Source organism: Mya arenaria, chromosome 10 (genome assembly GCF_026914265.1).
Source record: "Mya arenaria isolate MELC-2E11 chromosome 10, ASM2691426v1".
In the NCBI taxonomy this organism is placed as follows: Eukaryota; Metazoa; Mollusca; class Bivalvia; order Myida; family Myidae; genus Mya; species Mya arenaria.
In genome coordinates this window covers 34,512,166-34,530,115 of record NC_069131.1, presented here as the reverse complement: position 1 = coordinate 34,530,115, position 17,950 = coordinate 34,512,166, and the positions used below count along the sequence as shown (strand labels likewise).

Here is a 17,950-nt window from a genome sequence, read left to right as displayed (position 1 = left end):
AAAACATGTTCAAGAAATTATTTATCTTGAAATGGTCTAGAACGTGTTGTTTCAAAACCGGCCTTTAAACGTTTACTCTTAAACTGTTCAAGAACTGTTTTTGAAATTCCCGAACAAGTATAACATTAAAACAAAAACTGCAGTGAAATTAAAAACCGATGTTTGGATGATCGTCTTGAAACTGTATGTGAAAACAATACATCACTGATAAGTTAAACCGGTTTGATCAGCTAAATTCTCTATAAACGCTACTATATTTTATAGCTTTGATCAAATGATGCTCCTTTAATTAGACACAGGTTTCATTAGCGTTCGCTCGCGGTGAGGCGCAGATTCATCCGGTATTCTTACACAGTTACAATTTCTGTAGCAGACTAGCTAACTTGCTCTCAGGGACTAAATAACTTTTCGACGATTAACCACTGTTCAGAAATGTACGTCTTTACTCTTAGCCTAGTTGTGATTTTAGTTACCCAACAAATCAGCGGATTTAAGGAGCCAGAGTGCTCTCGCTATCATTATGAAGAACAGATTCTTGAAAGAGTTGTCCGTATGGGAATGGAGTTTGAATACCAAAAGAAAGATGTTACAAATATCTTGGAAACAGTGGCTGCAAAGTTGGACACTTTCTCAAATGAACTTCAGGTGCTGAAAAGAGAGAATGAAGAACTCAAAAACAATCTCAAAGACGAAGTTCAAATATCGATATCGGACTTGGAGAAAATTAAAGGTATGCTAACTTTCATTATTCTATATTCCCATATCATGTACTTGGCTCGTATTCAGTGAAATCTTGAGTCTGAATGTATTGACTCCGACTAAGAAAAGCGAACTTCAAAATGCTGCACAGTATCATTGATAAAACAAAATAAGGCAAAAAGAGTATAATTGATAGGTTTATAGTTTATTCCTGTCTCATATGTACAAAACATGACAAAGCATAAAATACAAATATCTAAGAAATCAGTGCACATCTTTTCATAAAATTGAATTACTGGGGACTAAAAACTCATATCTCGACATTGTTGATAAAAAAATAAAACAATTAAGTCTATCCTAAAAAAACTTAATCTTATTTACATGACTCATTTAAGCTAAGAAACACCTTAAAGGAGTGTCACTTAACAACTTGTGCAAAGTATTGAAACGGATTTCAAGTATATTAAAACATGTTATGGCGGTGAATTTAACAATTTCTGTATTGGAGAGTAAAGAAATACACCTATGTACATCATCCATGTTAACAAACCCAACATTGATATTCTTAGCTTTAAAATATAGTACATTTATAAGTAGTTGGTAATCGGACCATTTAGTTAATACATGTAATTCTGACTCAACATCTTGTTTACATATAGAACATATTCATATCGTTCACTGCCAGATTTTTATATCTGCCAGTCTCCAGACGAAGAGGTGCTATCCGCGGAGAGCGAACAATTAATTATTTTAGGGTGTCCGAACTCTAAGGTGAAGTACGGTAAATACATTCAGAAACTCTAATATTGTCAACTTTACTTAGTAATACATTCATTTCGTAATAAATGCTTTTCGTACCCAAATCAGATTTATTTCAGGGAAAAATAGGTTAGGGTCGGCGGGAAAACATAGGGTCGGTCGGGTAACCTGAAACAGACCTATTTTTTATTTGGCCTTAGCAAGTGCTGTTCTATATTTTATAGGCATTGGAATTGATACATAGGACTCAGTTTCAAATTGAGATTTTAAAAAATGATATGTTCTCAACTTTTTTTCTGCCACGTCCACTAGGACCCATTGCACAGGTTATACGATTTTTCCATATAATAACATATAAATCCATATTATTTTTTTCAACAAAATTCCAAATAATTTCGATGAGAACAGGGATTGTGTAATCAGCAAATTTGACAAATCTGTTTTTTCTAACTGATGTACAAAAATATATTGCCAGTTTTTGCATCTTGGACTTTCTTTTTTATTGCAGCATTCATATATTGTATAGTTCTATGCCATTGTCTAGCTACAGATCTCCACTGTTTCACACAAGCTGGTCGCCAACCAAGTTCACCATATAAAGCCGCACATGGAGTATACTTTCCCAAACCTAGATAAAAGTGCATAGCCCTATTTTGCACCGCATTTATACTGGAGTAGGACTTAGTGCAACACATAGAGGCACCATAAGCGACAATGGGCCACACCGAGCTTTCATATAGTTTTGTGAAAACAATATACGGCATGCCACCCAGGCTTTTCGATTTTGCTATCAGGAGCCCTGGTGCCCTTCAAGCACTTTGTGTTACAGACTTTGCAGTTTTTTCAAAATCTAAATGCTCATCCAAAAGAAGACCAAAGTAGGTGTACTGACTGACGACTTTTTAAGTATGGTCACCACAAGAGAAAGTATAAGATGTTTTTCAACCGATGATGGTCTAAAATGGACTATATTACTTTTCTGAGGGTTTACTGTCATAGTGTTAGCAGCACACCAGTTGGACAATACTTCTAACATCTACTGTATATCATTTTCATTTTCAGCTACAAGAACAAACGAATTCACTTTCTATGCTTACACCTTTGCCTATAGTATAGCCTTAATTTTTGCTACTAAATCATTAAGAAACAAATTGAATAACAAATGTGTCAATGGACAACCTTGTCATTGATTGTAAAATATGTGGGGGTTTTAAACTTCGCAGCAATGTCTACCATTATTGCTCTTTAAACAGCAATTTCACCATTCAATAATAATTGCAGTTTTGAGTCTTGAGTTTCAAATATTGGCCGTTGATCGGTGTATTCTGTGAAATAATTGTTACGTTAGTCATAATTATTTACTGCTAGTTGATTTATGATGTTAAGTCAATATAAATAAATATATTTCTTCTTTTATATGTTTATTATTATTATTATTATTATTATTATTATTATTATTATTATTATTATTATTATTATTATTATGATTATTATGATTATGATTATTATTATTATTATTATTATTATTATTATTATTACTATAATTATTTTTATTATGAAAATAATGATGATGATTATAATTATTATTATTATTTTTTATTACCATTATTATTATCATTATTATTATTATTATTATTATTATTATTATTATTATTATTATTATTATTATTATTATTATCATTATTATTATTATTAATCTTATTATTATTATTACTATAATTATTTTTATTATGAAGATGAAGATGAAGATGATGATGATGATGATTATTTTTATTTTTATTTTTTTATTACCATTATTATTATTTTCATTATTATTATTATTATTATTATTATTATTATTATTATTATTATTATTATTATTATTATTATTATTATTATTATTATTATCATTATTATTATTATTATCATCATTATTATTAGTATTATTATTATTATTATTATTATTATAATTATTGTTACTATTATTTTATTATTATCATTACTATCATTATTATTATAATTATTATTATTATTATTATTATTATTATTATTATTATTATTATTATTATTATAATTATTATTAATATTTCTTTTTTATTATCAAACACAATGCCTGTCTCTTATCTTTCCAGAGAAGATGTTTCTTCCCGTTGTTTTCTTCAATTCTAAAACTGTCGCTGACACCACAATTAAGGCAGGACACACAATCGTTTTTACCGAGACCATGGTAAATGATGGAAACGGGTACGATAATACAACGGGCATCTTCACAGCTCCAGAAGACGGAATATACCTTGTATCATTGCATGTGTGCGTCAAAAATAAGCAAAACCTTTACTATGGACTCGTAATCGATGGCAAGGACAGTCTCCGTGGAGAAATGTATGAACATTATGCATACTCTTGCAATTCCGTACAACAACTGCTGACCATCAAGGCCGGGAATAGAGTTTGGATTCAGGTCTATGCAAATGATGTAGTATTGCATCAGAGTGCCAGTCACTGGAATATGTTTTCTGCCTTGCTCCTGAATAAGGGATAGTGAATGGTATTGGGTAGACATGTACTGATACATACGTTTATATAATCAAGTATTGCTTACAAATCACTTCTTTCTACTGATTTTGATTACATAGCCATGCTTCTTACCACTCGTCGAAACGCGATTGGACATCGAGGAATTTGACGCAATTCCATAGTTGAAGGGCTGTCGGATAAAAGTTGTTTGTCTTATTAAAAGATGCACTCTTACTCCAACAGAAGATATTCCACAATTAATGATATTATTATATTAATCCAAAACGGATTATAAAATGTTGAAAACAATGATTCTAGTAAAAAATACCTATTTTAATTTGAAAGAAATGTGCATTAAACACGGTATATCTACCGTTTTTTATCAGCTCTTAAATACATGGTTACAATCTTGTTTTCAGTAATGAACATTACCCAAACATGCATTATTTATTATTACTACCACTACTGAAGAACCCACGACCACTACTGAAGATCCTACGACAACTAGTGATGAACCTACGACCAACCCTGAATAACCTACGACTACCACTGAAGAATCCACGACCACTTCTGAAGAACTTACGACCACCACAGAAGAGCAAACGACCACTACTGAAGACCCCACGACCACTATTGAAGATCCTACGACAACTTCTGAGGAACCTACGACCACCACTGAATAGCCTACGGCTACCACTGAAGAATCCACGACCACTTCTGAAGAACTTATGACCTCCACTGAAGAACCTACTACCACTACTGAAGAACCCACGACCACTACTGAAGATCCTACCACAACTACTGAGGAACCTACGACCACCACTGAACCTACGACTACCACTGAAGAATCCACGACCACTTCTGAAGAACTTACGACCACCACAGAAGAGCAAACGACCACTACTGAAAAACCTACGACCACTTCTGAAGATCCTACGACAACTACTGAGGAACCTACGACCACCACTGAAGAACCTACGACTACCACTGAAAAACCTACGACTTCCACTGAAGAACCCACAAACATTACCGAAACCACAACCACGACAACAACAACGACAACCTGTATCGACGACCACAGCAGCAGCGCCCTGCTCCTGCTGCTGTTAGCGGCGAAATAAAAATAAGAAATGATGGCACCTGGCTAACCACAAGTTTGGCGAAAAATGTTACTGATTCGGGGACCGCGGACCTGCTCCTCATTACTGAAGGCTACTGTTAATATATCAATCATACTAGAATTGTCCAAGAATCGAATTTGTTCTAAGACTAATGTGAACTTATATTGACATCAACGTCAACTCTTGTATTTAATTCTTTATTTTAAACTGTAAGATAAAATTGGTATACATAACACTTTGGGGACAATTCCATGCGATATTAAGTTAGTTTTTATTTATCAAATATTTTGTTACAAATTTCATGGAAGTGTTGACGCTTTACGGTCTTTTGTTCTATGTAAGAGATTATCTGCATGAGTATTTTGCACGATTAACATTAATTGCAACATGTTTTAACGTGTGACCATTTCTTTTTTTTTATATTGAAACGCTATTTTAACTAGTTAGACTCATATCATATACTTTGTGTAGGTCCTTAATGGACGTCAAATATCTTGATTGTTTAAACCTTTAATTTGTTAAAATGGGAAGCTTGTATTTTTCAAATCTGTCGTACATTTGTGACATATTTTAAAACATAAGCAGTCAGCCGTTAATGATTTCATCAGATGATTGTAGATTTAACTAAATAATTTATACATAAGATATTCCCAAACAATAAGCTTTATTCATTGGTCACCATTTTTTTGTCCAATGAGAAGGCAGTATTTCTCATTCTCAAGGTTACCCAAACATAGGTATTAATTAATCAATTCAGTCGAACCCCGTTGGCTCGAACTCCGGCGAAAATACCTCGAGCCTCGGAAAAGCTAAGGGAGAGTGCTTACATTCAATGTAAAGAAAAAGGTTCTATATAACTAGTTCGAGCCATCGAGGAATTCGAGCGAAGCGCGTTCAAGCCAGCGGGGTTTGGCTGTAGTTGATTTAAATCAGGTTAAACGATATATATGAATAGTGGCTGGCCCACTTAGGAGGTTGATTTCATAATTAATTTTAGATTACTTAAGGATGTTAATTTGCGCTTACGCAAACTTCCTTTTTTACGTATATAATAACAATCTTAAACCGCTACGAAATGCTTTAAGTGTGCATTTACCAATTAAATGTGCCGAAAATTTGCGATATTTGCGGGACATTGCTGTTTGTTAACTGCTTACTAATAAACTTTTACTGCTACATGAATTCAATTCACTGTTTTTATTTCCCATTTATGTAGCAGAGTCGACCCATAAAGTAGCAGAGTCGACCCATTTATGTAGCAGAGTCGACCCATTTATGTAGCAAAGTCGACCCATTTATGTAGCAGAGTCGACCCATTTATGTAGCAGAGTCGACCCATAAAGTAGCAGAGTCGACCCATTAATGTAGCAGAATCGACCCTTTTATGTAGCAGAGTCGACCAATAAAATAGCAGAGTCGACCCATTTATTTGTAAATATGCGAATAAAGTTAGGCCACAAAGTGAGAAATTGTTGGTTACAAATGGGTGATGAGATGTCCCTTTAAAATAGTGTGGGCAAAAGTCAAACAATCGAGTTTTCTTGAATATACATAATTATATGCATGCTGTCGCTTTTATTAAGGTCAAAAGTACTACTGAACAATTATATTGAGGAATAACATATATAACAGCAATGTGCCATGTTTGTCCACTATCTTAGTAAACGACTAAAATAGTGAAAACAATAGCAGCAATGAAGAAAAAAATCAACACCTACAATAGACGATGGCAACAATTAGAACACTTATTATCTTAGTAAAAAGCTCTAGTATATAGTAGTATTTAAAACGCGTTTAAATGAAATATCCACCAAATTCTGTACTTTATAAGATCCTTTTTTAAAGTTAATAGTTGTTTTTTTGGAATAATTAAATTTAACATTTATGTTAGGAACACATACAATTATATAAATACATATTTATATAAATATTGTTGCTGTTTAGAAAATAAGTCCCAAATGCTAATCGGATTTTACAAACAAAGAGTAAGAGATTGTATTCAAACAATATTATATTAACTGTGACATCTTTTTTAATGAATGCTGATGAATTTTGCTCTGAGATCTTATCTAAGATCTGTGTTTTAAAAGAAAAGACCGATAAACAACAATATTCATAAATTTCAAGTTTTCTGATTTAGGTTTTTTAAATTGCATTCAGTTTTAATTTGAAACTTACTGTTCATTTTCGTGGTAAAACAATACAGTATAAGATATAAAATTTCATTTAATATCTATTATTTTTTAAAAAGGCTCTAATTGTTAGCTGACTTTCTTTAATTTGATTCCCATTATGAACTTCTTTTCATTGATAGCAGTTATCTCTATCCTATCCATTGGTATGAGGAAGTTGAAATAAAGATGTCCATTAAAGACGCACTACCAAAGATTAACAATTTTGACCTTTTTTAAGTTTTGTCTCATCTGCTGAATTTGCCATGAAACAACTGCAATCTGATCAGTTGTCAGCAGTCTCATATCACTGAATTCCAGACATTTACGCAAAATTGGCTCATTCAAAAGTTGTCAAAACGGTCAATATGTGAGAGTGCAGCTTTAATACTCGGTAATTATAATGTATTGATATATAAAAAATGCAGATGAAGTCAAAATCAATGTAATTGTGTTAATGTCAGTATTTTTGCTTTTTTATTTGTCTAATCTTTCTCTCAAGTACGAAGAGAACATCTGTAATACATATAAAGAAAAAAAGTATTACAGTGCAGAAAGGCATATTGTCGATGATCATGGCAGATACCAACAGGCAACAGATAAGCCACGCCTAAATTGAACGCTGATTGGTCAGTCAGATATTGGCCGGCTAGTTTGACTGACAGCCCGCGTCATTACATTTAGTGACATGATCATTTGCTATCAAAAACACATAGCCAGTGGGTTATAAAACTGTACGAAATACAACTAAAACACACAAATTCTATACTTATTAATTAATTCGACAGACTGCGGGAATCGTTATGACCCAATTATATATAAATTGAAAAAATGAAAAATAAAACAAATACATAAACATGCAGATTCTTTATTTCACTTAGACAATTATGACATCTGTTTTGAAGAATGCTGATCAAATCCGCTCTGATATTTTATCTGAAAAAAGAGACATCTGTTTTTTAGGAAAGAGACTGATTGCTAATTATAAACCAAGAACAATATTCATAATTTTCCAAATGCATGTTATGGAAGGTTCTGAGATGAAACTTTTAGTTCATTGTAGCGGTTTAAAAAAATATAAAATGAAATCAAAATTTAAGAAGCAGCAAACCAGATGTTTTGCTGTTCCTAAATTTATTTAAAACGACTCTATTTTTGTATCCATTGTTTTCATAGTGTTTTCCCATTATTAACTTTATTTTCATTGACAGCGGTTTTCCCCTACCCACCCATATTTATGCGGGAGTTGAAATAAAGATGCCTTATCTTTAAAGTTGCGCTTCTTTCTAGTGTATTTACAAGTACACAAAACCCGTTATTTAATTTATGAACCTTTATTGATTCATCAATTTAAGGTAAACCATGGACAGTTTTCATGGACAGTATGTTTCAAGAAAAAAGAAAAGGATTCATTTTAAGACTATGCATACTTCATGAATTGTTCTTGAACTACCAATTTACTCCTAAACAATCCATGCGTTATTGAGGATATTCTGTTCAGGGGAAGTAACGATGTTTGAAATTTGAAAAAAAAACAAATTTGTAGTCTGACGTTGGATTGAATTTCAAATGCCATGGCATTTATGTATCCATGCGCTACACATACTTATCAGTGTGTGAATGTTTACCTCAGATGCAGACTTTCGAATGTTGCTGTACGCTGCTGAATTAGCACACAGGTAATTTGGAATTTGGTTTTGAGTGTATGATGATAACTCTGCTAAAGGATTACATTAGTGTGCACCGAAAAGACAACGCTATGTTTCTGCTCATATATTTTAAGCTAAAACAATTCATATTAAATTATCAATTTCATTAACTTCTCTATTTTTGCAATTCAATATATATAATATAAGTTGCTTGGGTGAGACAGATTTAAAATATGTTTCAATAACAATTTACCTTTAAATCTTGATGAAGTTTAGCACATAACTGTAATTTTATGAATTTGCTATTTTATTAGTGAATTAAACTATTGCACGATTTCAAGCGAGGACAAAATGGATTTGATTTAAATTGTGTTTCTTTTATAAATTTGTCATGGAGATTTGCTACAGTGTATATTTGTGGAAGCTCGAGGTAAGTATTTATTCTGTTTAACACGACTTTCGGTTACCATATTCAGCAAAGGCTGATGTGTGTTTCAATACTATATTGCCTTTTTATATCAATACCTTTTAACATATAGTACTGTCGTTACAAGCATATTCATTTTACTATATTTAGTAACGACTAGTAACCAACTATATCAGTCAATTCGAAAACTAATATTTAACAACTGAATTGGGCTATGCATATTTATTTTATTTGTGTTTATATTATCAAATATATCTTCCTCTTCCTCCTTCTCCTCATCTTTATATACATATTTCATTATTTTATTTTATTTCAAATTATTTTATTTTGATTTTGGGCAGGGAGAGGGGTTTTCGAAAATAATTTTCTGATGATCTATGTTTCTAAAAATAAGCAATGGCTTAGGGCTTCAAACACTTCAAAAAACCTGTAATAAAAATGTGGTTATCGTTTTTGATTGGTATGTTTTTAACATGATTTAGCAGGAAACGTTACCAGGTAATCTCATAAATTTTCATATGCGATACGTGGCATACATTTTACAAAGCATTGATGAATCAGCACAAATTGTATCAATTGTACTTGCATTTGAGGTTACAATCAACCATATATCTGAGTTTCTTCGATAAGCTATTAATAAGAAAGAAACAAAAGAACGAGAAAGGTATAATGAAGTTATTGATCGAATATAAACCAATTACGCGATTTTCAAACACATATATTAAACGTCTTGTTGATATTGATTAATTATTATACTGCAGTAATACCTTATTGAAATAATAAACAAATAACCAGTTTTTATTTTGTCCACCACTATTAGAAACTCGTCGATGTTTGCTTTTAGAGATGTGTCATTTGATTGAGAGTGGTTTCTTTGTGTTCATCTACACACTAGTACTGTATCGGAACGGTAACAAGCAGAATATGCGTATCAGTTTTATATCAGTTTTATAACTACCGCGCGGTCTTCATTTATATATTTACTGAACGTTGTCCCTGACAACATCATACAAACTAATAACGTAACCAACATTCTGCGTGATTTAGATCATACACTCGAGTCAAAACGGTTCGGTACAATCTTGATTTCTCAGGTTGTGAGTGCCGTACCTATTAATAAACCCTTTTTGAATGTCGATATGATCTTATTTACCTGTACAAGGGGGGATGTAGGCAAAACTATTGATAAACTTATCGTGATGAACCCAGACACCTCCAGAATTATCCCCTCTGTCGAGTAGAAAAAATAGGATTATATCTTGGACAGACAAGTGATTAATCTTTAAATCGTCTTGGAGCTTGTATACACTGTTTGTTATCATAATATCATCATCAAGTTATATCATCAATTGAATTGTAGAGGGCTTTTAACGAAAAAAAACAAATGAGAAGTACTTTCCAAAATGGCTGCCATTATTTCCTTTAAAGAAAATTTTCAATTGTGGCGATCACAAGATTGCCATTCAATTTGTTGGTATCGCCAACGTTTTGGGTGGAACTGCAATCATGTCTGGTGGCGGTACATTTCCGAAAACTTGCGGCTGATTCACGAGTATAAAAGCGCCACAGTATTCGAGCAGACAACGTTATGGTTGGTATAATATTAAAGGTAAGGTAAGTTTTAACTGAAAAAATAAATGTAATAACGTTATAGTATAGCTCGACATGAATTAATATTATACATAAATACATACTAAATTTGTATACGTCATACATTAACTCCATTTTTTTTTTAAATTGATGCATTTAGCATATACATAATTTACATTTATATAACCGATTACCAGGGCCGTAACAATGAGGATGACTTGTATATCTTATCACTCTAAGATTGCTCGTATTAGAACAATACCAAAATAGCGCTATACAGCATGAAATAACATCGTAAGATTAATACAGCAAATATTATCATTCAATACTTATGAAACTCGCGCAAGAGCAACGGACAGAAGTCCACCAGTAGCCATACATTTAACGAATATACTATTTAAATGTATACTGCCAGAGCCTAACAGACACTTAACGGGATACACACTACGTACCCAGCAACATAGACTGACCAAACATATATCAACATATATTCAGGTATAATATATAGAGTTAGGTTGTGTCTTGATCCTTATGCTGTATATAGAAACAGTTGGCAAGATATTTTTTTGGTGTGTGGATATTTTTTGTTTCATTCGTAAAACGTCTTTCCAGAAGTATTCCGTTTTCAAATAATTTGGAACTAATTTATTATATTGATATGTTGGTCATTTGTTGTTATATTCAGGTTTCTGTTCTTGATGCGTTCATGATAGAATTCACATTCATACCAACAAGCATACAATGCTTTATGTCTTACAAGTAATGTATTTTTGCAAATATATTATATCAAAAGTGACATATAACACAAATTATTTAATCAAACTCAACTGTAGAAGGAATATGTTATCAACTTGTGGAAAACAGTTTTTTTCCATGAATAACAGTAGTATGTGAATGTTTCATTTAGATATACCTGCTATAAACATAATAGTATATGAACGAGCACTGATATATGAATATATATAGTTTCTTATTGTTGGCATGGCCTAAAAAGCTATTACTTTTGTCTTTAATATTGTTATTGTTTCCTATTTGGTTAGTCGTGTACATACACATTGGACAAACATGGCATAGCTTGGTATCTTTCATTCGCATTTTCACTTATTAATGAAGAAAATTGATTTGAAAGGCATACCATTTTTGCTTGACAATGACTCACAAAACGTGTAGACCTCGTTCATATTCATGAAATTTATATTAACAACATACAGTAATTGAGATAGTTATTACGCATCTGAAATGAACTGATATCTATAGCACAATATGACATTTCTAAAACATGTAAATGCTTGAGTATATATAATCATCACACATAAATCACCTGACCTGGAGACTACAATACTGTATGTAAATACTTTTTCATCATATGGAAGAATATTAAATACATTATTGTATTAGAACCCCAAAGCCTTTGTACTTAATTTAAGGCAACTAGCTTTGACAATTTTCTTCGTTTTAAGCGGCTCCACATTTGATATCCAATTGATAAATGATTTCTTATAGCAATCATTGATCCGAAGCAATCCCTACAATACTTAAGATTATCTTCTTTGTTTTCGTTTAAAGTATTCAAGATAACCATTCAAAGTTGTATAATAATTCAGACGACGCTTGTAGGTAGGGGTAGGGTATATTTCTTGAAAATACCATTATTGTTTAAATGACAAAATGCTTAAAAATAAAATTTACATCTATACGTGTCTGCAGCGTGCACAATTTCTAAAGTAATTAACTTAGACCTCCTGTGATCAACGTTGATCAATTTAAATTTCATTAAATCTCGCACTTATAGTCATCTTCTTTACAAAATATCAATCGTTTGAAAAGTTCGCATTGGTTTCAAAATTCAACGTCGTATTAAACTAGAATGAACGAGATTCAAAAGTCGTGTATTTATGAAACATTTTGTAAAGTTTTGGATTATTTCAATTTTAAGTCATGGTCAGTATCTAGTAACACATTAGTTCTTTGTTCCTGTAAATATGTAGCCGAGAGTTCACTGAACTTCCTGGTTTGAATACTAAATAGCGTGTCTCGAAGCTTGTCTAATAATTTTACATTCTATACTTGGCTTGCAACCTGTGTGTTTAAACATTGTTTATTCATACGATGAACGAATTAAAATTCTATCTGAATGGATTTAATATGAAAAAAATGACGGTTTAACTATCATTTAATAAGACGTTTTGAAAACGTATAACAAAGATGATGCCATGCAAAATGTTTACGTTTACTGTTCTGTTCATACTTGTTCGAGGTAAGTTTTTTTCTTGTCAGATAAAATTAAGAATCTCGTTATTTATTTCAATATTTTAAAATTTATATATAAATTGTTTTTATACTGCCAATCTTTGAAAATATATATTTACGAGATGCACTAGACACTATCATTAACTACAATTCACAACCATACAACCATACATATTTTTGAACGGTATATTTTTATAATACCATTATTTGTCTAATAAATAAAACGTGAAACAATCTGATGTCATGCATAACATATATTTCCTTCCAAACACATATAGTATGTGAATCCCGTTCTAGGTCTAAAAATAACCGGCAAACTGTGTGTTTATTGCTCAAGATATCAAGTGCGTACATTTTTGACTTAGGATTTTAATGTAAAATTAAATCGTATAATCTAGCAGATAAAGCTTAACGTCAGTTTAAACTTAATGTACGTCCAATCGTAAAGCATCGAGCTGTGCAATCATATACGGAGACCAACTGTAACGACTAATAATAACATATGTTGTGTAAAACATACCATGAATAGAATACTTTTTTAGAGTAACATTGTTTATGTATTTGATATCTGATAAATTGGATCAATATTTTTCACCACACAGGTTTTCTCTGAGGAACTACAAGTTATATTTCCATCTTTTATAATTGTGTTAAGAAGACCTATTTGCAATGCGTTTCAAATTGGTTCAAAACTATTAATTTAATTTCAAGATATTTTGGAAAGTTATGCAGCATCCAAATACAATATCAAGAATTCCAATTTAATAACATACATACGAACAAATTATTCTTGAGGAATTGTTTTTTTTTTACAGTTGTCTGTACACAGGAGTGTTCAACATGTCAGTGTTGTGCAGACGGCTATCACCCAAAATGTTCTAGTAGAGGCTACTGCAATAACGGATGTATAGACGGGTATTATGGAGCAAAGTGTAACTACAAATGTACTTCTCACAACTGCCTACGTTGTCATCGACGTCATGGTAATATCTGTTTAAAATGTACATTCGGATACTATTTGAACAACTATAATTGTTTTGACTGTCGACCACAATGCCAATCATGCTCTTCATACGGCTGCAACTCGTGTTATGACGGCTACTGGGGAAACCCATGTGATACAAAATGTGCGCAAAACTGTGTTTCGTGTAGTAAATCGGATGGTAAATGTCTGTTCTGTGCTTCTGGATACTTCTTTCATGATGGCAAATGTATCACTTGTGATATACACTGTGCAGTATGTGGCACAAGAGGGTGTACATCGTGTCATGACGGATACTGGGGTAGTTCATGTGATAAAAACTGTGCCCAAAACTGTGCTTCGTGTAGTAAATCGGATGGCTATTGTCTGTCCTGTAGATCTGGACACTACTTGAACAATACTTTTTGTTATGCTTGTGGAATTCATTGTTCTTCATGTGAGTCAACCGGTTGTCAAGATTGTTTGAACGGACGTTGGGGAGGTACATGTGAAAAGTGTTGCCTGCAACGTTGTAGCGAATCGAAATGTGAACAGTCGAATGGTTATTGTTTGTCATGTGTTCCTGGATATTGGGGAAACAAGTGTGAACAATCATGCAGACATCATTGTTTAGCATGCAACAAAAGTAGTGGGGAATGCATATCTTGTAAACATGGATATTGGAGACATCTGTGCACTGCGTGTGGATCACGTTGTAAAGTGTGCAATCAGATAAATGGATGTTCGGGTAATAAATATTGTTTTAATATTGCAAAACTACTTAAAACGTTTCTGCACAAGATAGCGCATAGTGTTTGCCCGTACGACCATTTTAGTGTTACCTTTGCACTAAACACATATATAAAAACAAAAACAAAGCTAGACATGGCTTTGTTTTATCTTTAATGTACATCTGAAACATCTAATACAATATGTAATTATAGTTGAGATGAAAATACAATATGCAAGAGCATAACATTTATTCTGGCTTGATTTAAGAGAGGAAAACGCCGGTCACGGTTTAGGTGCAGTTCTCGAGAACAACATACGTTGGGTAAACAGAAAACGGTCGGTGACTTAAAAATCATTAATGACAAAACTATTGTAAATAAACCATCCATAAATATTGTAGGTAATATCTGAAAATATTTTACTCCACCGAAGGTTTCGGCGAAGGATTATGCATTGTCTTTCTTTATGTCCGTCAGTCCTTCCGGTGGCATTTTTATGTAGCTATTGAACAAAGATAATGATGTTGTATGGAACTAACAGTTTCAAATTATTATATCATTATAAAAAATATGCGGTATTTATCTACTGAATATATTTTTAAAAAGCAAACACACATCATAATTGTGAGCATAACACAGCTTTGTCATTTATCATTAACACTTATTTTTGAAATATCATAACACTTTTCTGAGTTTTGATAAAAGTGGAGTCTTTATATGATTATATATGATATGGTTCTTCGACAATGGATGGCTCGGCGGGGGACATAATAGATCGATTTTGCTTGTTTGATAATAGCTTCTTATTTGATTTCGGGTTAAATAGGTTGATAAGTGTCAACAGAGATAGGTGTATACTTATTCTATACTATCTTTTTTGCAGACGTTGGAAATACAAGTGAAAAACAGACCACATTGACTGCAGCACTTGGAGGAGGTCTTGGTGGAGGCTTTATGGCGCTCATTATCCTTGCAATCATCGCAATGCTTTGGTTTCATAACAGGTTTGTAACAATGGTGACAAACACATACATTTAACACGTTATTAATTATGAGAATAAAAGAGACAGCATGGATAAACAAAACCCAATATATTTGATAAAACCGGCATTTATGCATATCTCTAGATAAAAAAATCAATACAATGTATAGCTTTTGCTGAATTATAGGTTTATATCCCGTTTAATTGACCATAGATAGTGATATTTACCTAAACAACCATATTTATACAATCGCTTCCACACAATATTTTGCTAGTACAATCATGACAATGACGTTCAATATATTTCGAGTTGCTTTTCTTGTCATAGCGTACAAGAGGAAAGGCGTCACGATCTGTTACACACACGAGTTTGTTAACAAAAACAACACTTTTTATTGTGTATATCACTCTCTGTTGGTTGGCTTCTGACAGTTGGCCAATGAAAAGACCGAAAAATACAAAGCGTACAATAACAGTTTTTATATCAGTGTACTGATTATTTTTTGGAAATATGTTACGGTGTAAATTATTGACCAGTAATGTATTTCAGGCGAAGGTCGAACACGGAACACAATGATTTGCGACACAATGATTCTCTTCATGAGGGTAAAGTTATTCAATAAATTTGCATCGTTGCGATTGATTGGCACTTTATTGCTAATATCTATTTCAACAAACTACCGTGTTTGGTACAAATGTGTATAATATTACTTCGCATGTAATCACATATGTTTCAATGCTCTAGCCCAAGGAGATTATACCACAGTGGATGCTAATCTTCGTGGGGTTGAGCTCAATGATCTTAGGTATGAGACACTAAAAGGAACAGATGTTCACACGATGGATCAAACAACTGACTATTCAAACGTATCTGAAAAAGTAAACGACAACAACACCTACGTACGAAACATTTATATGATATTTATGCATATATGTTATTTCATACATCTGAATGTCAGGAAAACAGTTTCTCTGAAATTGATTTACATTCGAAGCCCGTTGGCTCGATATCTATTGGCTCCAACTTGATGCATAGAGCTTTGAAATCTTATCTTACATTTATTTCTGTATTTTCTACATTAATTGGTACATTTTTTTCACACAAACAACCTGTTAACACTGAGCAAAATTGTACAAATATGTAACTGAGCTTATATCGGGGTTGATTTGAAACCTCATTTTGAAGCACAACTTTTATTTCAGCAAAACGTTCTTGGCGGATCATTATCTGATTGAGTCTTAACAAAGAAAGACTGAGTTTCCAATGGTGATGGCAGCAACAGTGATCAGACGAAAGTCAAAAAGGACACACACGAAAAACAGTTATTTCTCATAGTGTAAATTCAAGTTTGCAAGTCAAATATTGTATGATATAATTTTATGTAAATCCGAATTGTTCAACATTTCTTAGTACGTATACTATTGCATGTATTGCATTTCGTTATTAACATCATAATACATGTTGACGGTTATACAGACACTGACTTTGTTCCAGATAAAAAGAGATTGATATATGTAACAAATTGTATGTATTTTTATTCAGAGCCATATATGGAACCAATGTATTCAAGTGAAAAAAGTGTTGCTTTTCCTTTTTATTGACTACAAAAGACAAATGCATTGTATATTTTATTGTGTTATGTAAGTTTGAGGAATACACTTACAAAAACATATATTCTTAATGTACGCGTAGAACCAGCACCACATCGTTTTAACATTGTGTATTTTCTGGTATCTGTTACCTGTTATCAGAGAAAATGAAGTATATATACATGAACTATAAACGAAGTGGCAGATTTCAGACAAACTTAAATTGTCAACGTTTTTGGTTCTGTCTGTATCACAGAAACATCAACGTGCATATCATACACCAAAATGCACCATTTAGACTATAAAGGCAATAACAAATTTTGTAACGGGAACCCCAAATCCTTGTTTCGGTTTCGTGTAAAAAGAGGTCGAATGTCCTAAGCTGCCTTCCAAAAGTGAGCCTATTCACTCTAACATTCTTGATCCACACCAAATGAGTTTAATATTGTACTATGCATTTGACTAAGTAAAATTTCCAAACGATATCATGGAAACAACTTTCAATGAGGTCAAACATTCTAATG

The 17,950-nt window shown here is 32.4% G+C and overlaps 2 protein-coding genes across 2 annotated transcripts; both read left to right on the top strand.

The window, feature by feature from the left end:
• The first annotated feature begins 323 nt into the window (after nucleotides 1–323).
• On the top strand, nucleotides 324–4,676 carry LOC128206180 (uncharacterized). The gene is made up of 2 exons (XM_052908485.1): nucleotides 324–730; nucleotides 3,570–4,676. The coding sequence occupies exons 1-2, from the start codon at nucleotides 433–435 to the stop codon at nucleotides 3,977–3,979; spliced, it is 708 nt and encodes a 235-aa protein (XP_052764445.1). The 5' UTR covers nucleotides 324–432; the 3' UTR covers nucleotides 3,980–4,676.
• Nucleotides 4,677–13,009: 8,333 nt separating this feature from the next.
• On the top strand, nucleotides 13,010–17,369 carry LOC128204125 (scavenger receptor class F member 1-like). Its single transcript, XM_052905487.1, has 6 exons — nucleotides 13,010–13,169; nucleotides 13,978–14,871; nucleotides 15,738–15,858; nucleotides 16,387–16,442; nucleotides 16,582–16,736; nucleotides 17,040–17,369. Exons 1-6 carry the CDS (start codon nucleotides 13,118–13,120, stop codon nucleotides 17,070–17,072), a joined length of 1,311 nt encoding a protein of 436 aa, XP_052761447.1. The 5' UTR covers nucleotides 13,010–13,117; the 3' UTR covers nucleotides 17,073–17,369.
• Nucleotides 17,370–17,950: the final 581 nt, after the last annotated feature.

Excerpts from the sequence above, each read along its gene's own strand:
- LOC128206180 (XM_052908485.1), top strand. The coding sequence starts at position 433 with ATGTACGTCTTTACTCTTAGCCTAGTTGTGATTTTAGTTACCCAACAA. Across the intron at positions 731-3,569 it reads GGACTTGGAGAAAATTAAAG|AGAAGATGTTTCTTCCCGTT; the intron begins GTATGCTAACTT and ends TTATCTTTCCAG.
- LOC128204125 (XM_052905487.1), top strand. The coding sequence starts at position 13,118 with ATGATGCCATGCAAAATGTTTACGTTTACTGTTCTGTTCATACTTGTT. Across the intron at positions 13,170-13,977 it reads TCTGTTCATACTTGTTCGAG|TTGTCTGTACACAGGAGTGT; the intron begins GTAAGTTTTTTT and ends TTTTTTTTACAG. Across the intron at positions 16,737-17,039 it reads TAAACGACAACAACACCTAC|CAAAACGTTCTTGGCGGATC; the intron begins GTACGAAACATT and ends CTTTTATTTCAG.